At 37.3% G+C, this 6,909-nt stretch overlaps 1 protein-coding gene across 1 annotated transcript; it reads right to left on the bottom strand.

The window, feature by feature from the left end:
* Window positions 1-2,784: 2,784 nt before the first annotated feature.
* On the bottom strand, window positions 2,785-5,687 carry LOC136830971 (uncharacterized). The gene is made up of 4 exons (XM_067090926.1): window positions 5,544-5,687; window positions 5,075-5,207; window positions 3,359-3,443; window positions 2,785-2,992 (listed from the first exon to the last, which is right to left on the bottom strand). Exons 1-4 carry the CDS (start codon window positions 5,544-5,546, stop codon window positions 2,905-2,907), a joined length of 309 nt encoding a protein of 102 aa, XP_066947027.1. The 5' UTR covers window positions 5,547-5,687; the 3' UTR covers window positions 2,785-2,904.
* Between the last annotated feature and the right edge of the window lie 1,222 nt (window positions 5,688-6,909).

The following is a 6,909-nucleotide window of genomic DNA, read 5'->3' as shown; positions in this document are numbered from 1 at the left end:
ACAAATTGCAGTAACGTACAAAATTTTTGCAGGAAAACATTGCTTTGACTTACAATATTTCCAGATTATCAGTTTTCTGTTTCACAAACAACATCTGGCTAAAGGTGGTCTGGGGACATTGCTCATCTGTCCCTATACCTGGTCAGTCACATCCACAAGAAAAACAGAGAAACATTACTGCTGTTGCTGAAGAAAAAGTTAAGTATATCTTTAGTTTTACCAGACCACAGAGCTGATTAACAGCTCTCCTAGGGCTGGCCCGAAGGATTAGATTTATTTTTACGTGGCTAAGAACCAATTGGTTACCTAGCAACGGGACCTACAGCTTATTGTGGAATCCGAACCACATTATAGCGAGAAATGAATTTCTATCACCAGAAACAAATTCCTCTAGGGAATGCCATTGTTATAGGCAATGTTGAAGGGTCTCTACTTCTGCTGTCCACTGGTCTAGTGTGTTCGTCCTTTAATATTATTTTACAGAGGAGCTGAACTAATTGGACACTGTGGAAATTGCAGAAGCACAGTTGTAGATCCAAATCCATTGAAAAAATGAGAGCTTGGGAATCTGTACTGCAATCCAGTTTATCACTGAACAGGCTTTCCAGTGGCATGCCTATACAATATTTGTTCACTACAGGGAAGAGGCTAACTTCAAAATGTTACATCCTCTGAAATATTAACTCATCTGTAATTATTTTATTTTAAATATTACAGTATTATACTACCCTCTATCTTCGAAATAAAGGTTTGAGACAGATGAAAAATGGTTATTTTTGTCTCAGTACATCTTCCTGAAGCGGGACATTGGGAGGAGCGAGACACTTGAAAGGCCAGGACTGCATTTGAAGAGTTTTTAATTTTAAGTGGCAAAATGCTTTCTTGGATTTTCATAAAAAGGAAATTCTAGGTACTACTTTAATTATTAAAATTGGCCATGGGGACAGTTCAGTACTGTCGAGTGATTTTTTGGAGGCTGTGAAGAAGGACGAGTAATTCAGGAAAGCCTAAATAGGACGATCTCTGTAATCCTAACCGAGGAACCACGAAAAAAATGAAGTAACGTAAATTAACTCTTAAAGTAACGGATGACAAAGAAAGTTCGTCACTTCTACCCCAGGGGTCATTCACCCAGTATCAAAGTGTTTTCTAACAAGTTTTCGAGGTCACTTAATAACCTTTCATAAACTATAATTTCTCTGAACTTCTATTAACTATCTGGCATCGGAAATTGATATCTGAAATTATGGTGAAATAAGAGTTTGCGAAAAAATTGATGCCATCATGAGAGGCTCTACAAATAACGGCTTGCATGTATTCTTAATGAAGACACACTCCATTAAAGTATTAAAATGGAAAAAAAAGGACTTAGATTAAACTGGACCAGAAAGACTTTCCATGGGGCTCATAACTTGATTAAAAGAATAATCTCTAGTTTTCCCCTCTCCTGACATATAATGCAAGTAAATGCTTTCCAACAGCATTTTGCCTTGGAGAAAGGTAGATGCTGGGGAGATGGAAACCTTCTGATATTATATAACCTGATTCCTTGCTGCATAATCTACATGGTATGGCGGTGGTAAAATGGGTTAGTTTAACATAAGTGCCCTAAACTTTCAGTCACTGACGAATTACAGTTATGGATTCACCAAAGAGCAAACCTATACAAAGACAAGCATAGTCTCTAACGTACTTAAAGCAGTGGGTTCAGGGTGAACCCACATGGAGAAAGTCGAAGAATAAAGAGGAGAGAAAGCCGAAGACTGAAGGGAAGAGAAAGCCCCAAAAGCGCAGGGATTGGTGAAATAACTTTCCAAATTAGGTGACCATTCGACAATGACGGTTCGCCTTTCATCTTTGGATGTGGTGAAACTCTTCATAGGAGGTAATTTTGTGAGAGAAAAACATTCTCACCGTCAGCCAGATCTAACAATAAGTCACACAGGTGAATGATTATTTAATTAGAGTACCCTAGTGTTTGCACCTACAAATAGGAGTCTTAATACTAGGTACCTTTATGCAGCTACAGACCGATAAATTATCTATCAGACAGCAGTCACATTTCCTCCAAGCACCCCATAGGAGTGTAATGCCGTCTGTGCACCTCACGCGGTGCACTGTAGGCATTCCTTAAGATTCTTTGCAGTGTCTCTTCGGCCCCTTACTGCAACCCCTTCCATTTCTTTTACTGTACCTCCGTTCATATTCTCTTTTTTTCATCTTACTGTCCAGCCTCTCGTAACAATTGTTTCAGAGTGCGGCTGCGAGGTTTTCCTTCTGCTGCACCTTTCAAACCTTTCTACTCTCAATTTCCGTTTCAGCGCTGAATGAACCTCATAAGTTAAATATACCTTAGTTTAACCAGACCACTGAGCTGACTAACAGCTCTCCTAGGGCTGGTCCGAAGGATTAGATTTATTTTACGTGGCTAAGAACCAATTGGTTACCTAGCAACGGGACCTACAGCTTATTGTGGAATCCGAACCACATTATAGCGAGAAATGAATTTCTATCACCAGAAATAAATTCCTCTAATTCCATTGGCCGGTCGGAGAACTGAACGCAGGCCCAGCAGACTGCTAGCTGAGAACGATATCCATCCGTCCAATGAGGAACTATAATGACCTCATAGGTCCCAGTGCTTGGCTTTTGGCCTAAATTTTATATTCCATACCTTTCCATTCCCTCCAAACAAACACTGATGTAATGTAGGTGAATAATGGACTGACTTACCGTCCAACGTGAAAGGATCAATGCTAAGAAGCTTGAAAGCTAAAACATTAAACTGGAAACAATATTTTATTGAAAGATGAAACTACTACAAAAAAAACAATTATTCTTTTTAATAAAACGAAGGGCAACCGACCACAAAAGTTACGAGTAAAGATGGTCGTCAGCTGTGAGCTAAACATTGGTACACTTCTTGTAAGCGAGGCAGCTGTCCCAACAGCAGAGAGCGTTTCCACTGCAATCACTGTCAGAATGACATGGCTGAAAGAAAAAGACGGACAATATTAGCGATTGGAAATTTATATTCTTATAATATACATTATAACCCACTGATATAATGCGACAGCTAACTAGAAAATGGACAGAAACAAATAATTATGAAGAGGCTTAATTTTCTGGCAAGCTCGTGTACCAAAATGTATCAACAGCGTAGAACTGCAGAGATGTTCACTGGCAGTGTCAATATGGATTGCATTGATACGACCAGTCTTATTACTGCTAAAGAACTGCAATTATTCTCTTACCATGAAAAGATTAAACATATTATTTTCATGCAGTATCTTCGGTAGTCGCAAACAGTTAGATCTGAACGATGGAGGGCAAATCAAAACTATATACGCCTACTTACCTGGGACCAGAGATGGCGCCGCCAATGGCTGGAGAGTTTGGTCTGTTGCAGTCGAACAGCGGACGGTCGTCAATGGGGCACTTCCCTAAATAAATAAATAAATAAATAAATACATAAATAAACAAATGAATAAATAAGTAAATAAATAAATAAATAAATACATAAATAAGTGAATAAATAAATAAATAAATAAATAAATAAACAAATAAATAAATAAACAGGTGAATAAATACATAAATAGATAAATATATAAATGGTTGACAATGAATGTCAAGGATATGGAAACTCAAGTCAGTTTTTCATATGATTTAAAAAACACTTTAAAATTTCAGTCAGATGACTTAATGCCTGATTTGAATCTTGAGACTAATAATTGCGACAAGATTTGATGTTGAAGTTATAATGTTGGTTAGGATATAAAGTTGTAGCCACCATCTTTTATAAGAAAGTAAAAAGAAAATCATTGTAATATTAGAAGAGTGGCTACCACACTGACTTAATTGAATATATCTTATATAAACACTCGTTATCCCGATACAGTAAATATATATATATTTTTTGCAACTCCGCGCTGTTTAAAAATAAGGTCAACTTTCTTTTTTATTTAGAAAATTTATAGAATATGTACCAATACCAAAATTGACAATTCTTTAAATAACTGATCTTTCGTTTCAAAAATAATTACAAGAAATAAAAAAAAAATAAATCTAAACTTGCATTTCTTTTAAGCCTCTTGAAACTAAACATGGAAGGGAGATGAAATCAAAATGAAATACTTTCGTTTTTGGGAAGAAAAGAAAGTAAAGTTATAATACTGGATTAAAAGGTAAAGCAAGACTACAGTTAAAAGGAGTTTATGAACAAACGAAGAAAACAAGAAAATAGTAAATTTTGGAGTAAAGACTAAAATTATAATAAAATTGAAAATGGAAAGAGATCGAGGGAAAACGAAAGGAAAAGAATGAGATCAGCGATTGGAAGGAATATTAATAATAAAAAAAACGTAAAAAAATAGGAAAACAGGTGATGTTTTAGGAAAACCAGATGGTAAAAACGAATATAATTTTAATGACTAAATTTAGTACCGGACAGAACCAGTCACTGGCAATAACGAGATAGAATGAAATTAATAATTGTTCTAATAAATAACACAAAAAGTTCCCAGTTTTAGTTTTCTGTAAAAGAAAACTATTGCGCCGGCTTTGTCTGTCTGTCCGCACTTTATTCTGTCCGCACTTATTCTATCCGCATTTTTTCTGTCCACCCTCAGATCTTAAAAACTACAGAGTCTTGAAGGCTGCAAGTTGGTATGTTGATCATCCACCCTCCAATCATCAAACATCCCATATTACAGCCCTCTAGCCTCAGTAGTTTTTATTTTATTTAAGTTTAAAGTTAGCCATAACCGTGCTTCTGGCAACGATATAGGATAGGCCACCACTGGCCCGTGGTTAAAGTTTCATGGGCCGCGGCTCAAGCAGTATTTTACCGAGACCACCGAAAGATAGATCTATTTTCGGTGGCCTTGACTATACGCTGCAGCGGCTGTACAGAAAACTCAACTGAGCCGAAGAAACTTCGGCGAATTTTTTACTTGTTTCTATTTGTTTTTATTTAATCTCGGTGCCTAACATAAACCACAGCAAAGTAATTTAGTGGGAGTTTTAAATGTAACGTAAGTTCCCTAAAGAAATAGAGAGACTAAACAGTACTCACGGTCACAACATTTAAGATTTGGTGGGACACCGCACCAGTTGTCGCAAAGTCCGACCGGTGGAGGTATGTTTGGGTAAGCGGCACTCATCACGGTGCCTACCAGCACGGCCAATAGCATCAGCTTGTAGAATACCTGTGGGTTTAGAGGTAGACAGTTAGTTGTAAATACTCACAAACTGCATAATTCCAATATTAGTGCGACTACTTTTAAATTCAGCTTAAAATTAAGGAGTCATTTACCAGAAACATGTTATTTTTTTACCAAACATTTCAGGAAATTGTAAAAAATGAGACACTGAAATATTTACAACTGGAAATGTATTAATTTTACATGAAACTTAAGAATGGTGTATCTATGGAAAAACTTAGCACTTCATCAACATATCAATCAGAGTTCCAAAATCGTTATACAAATAAAAATACTAATAATACTACTCTTCAGAAGTATTAAAAGGACTTGAAACTTTACCATAGTTGCGTCGATTTCTTTATTTCTTGAGAAGAAGGATTCAACCAGACTTGGCAAAATTTCTTTTGCTCATAGCACATGAGAGAGAGACCAACGCTTATATACGCTCAGGTGTTACGTCATCACTACGCATGCGTAAAACCTCAGCTGCTGATGACATATAAACAAGAGAATTATGACGAACTAACAGTCAGTTGCTCGGAAGCTTTATTGTTCCTTCGGGCAGCGGACTGGAAGAGAGAGTTAGGACTATAAAGAAATATGAAAAATATAAGCAAATAGCAATGGTTAATTAGGATATTTCGTAAACGTAATTGGCAACTGACTCTAGGAAAATGGCACTAACCTTTCAACCCACAAGTCTCCGCCCTAAACGCACTTTCTCTGTCTCGTTCTAACATAAAAAAAACACACAACGAATAATTATATAAAAATAAGAAAACAACCACCGAATTAGTGATGTTTAATTGTCAACAATTACAAGCAAGTAAAAAATGCGCCGAAGTTTCTTCGGCGCAATCGAGTTTTCTGTACAGCCGCTACAGCGTATAATCAAGGCCACCGAAAATAGATCTATCTTTCGGTGGTCTCGGTATAATGCTGTATGAGCCGCGGCCCATGAAACATTAACCACGGCCCGGTGGTGGCCTATCCTATATCGTTGCCAGAAGCACGATTATGGCTAATTTAACCTTAAATAGAATCAAAACAACTCAGGCTAGAGGGTTGCAATTTGGTATGTTTGGTGATTGGAGGGTGGATGAACAACATACCAATTTGCAGCCCTCTAGCCTCAGTAGTTTTTAAGCTCTGAGGGAGGAGAGAAAAAGTGCGGATAGGAAAAAGGTGCGGACAGAATAAAGTGCGGACGGACAGACAAAGCCGGCACAATAGTCTTCTTTTACAGAAAACTAAAATGATTAAATCTGGTAACAGTAGACCTTGTGAAATGATTTTTCACTTGCAGTGGGAATCAAAATAAAATAAATAGGACAAAAGAATATGATGAGAAAATAGGAACATCTCGCTAAACCAGAGAGAGAGAGAGAGAGAGAGAGAGAGAGAGAGAGAGAGAGAGAGAGAGAGAGAGAGAGAGAAGACGACGATTTTCCTAGAGAAGACTCTTCCTCGTATTTGGCCCCAGGCTACACACCAGGAAAGGTAAAAAAAAAATGCTTCAGCGAGCAATGCGGGCCAGCTCGGGTCCGTCCACACACTTATGCAATCCGGGGAAACTCGTTCATATGGTCTTCCAGTGCCTTAGAAATGACTCGATTTTCGACTTAAAAGCAGATTGCAAAACCGGTTTACTGGCTGCTTATGGTGTAGAAAAAAAAAAGTAAAAAAAAACTATTGGCTGCTTTTA

This window comes from Macrobrachium rosenbergii, chromosome 47 (assembly GCF_040412425.1).
Source record: "Macrobrachium rosenbergii isolate ZJJX-2024 chromosome 47, ASM4041242v1, whole genome shotgun sequence".
NCBI lineage: Eukaryota > Metazoa > Arthropoda > Malacostraca > Decapoda > Palaemonidae > Macrobrachium > Macrobrachium rosenbergii.
The sequence above is the reverse complement of the archived record's forward strand: the minus strand, read 5'-3'. Positions and strand labels throughout refer to the sequence as shown.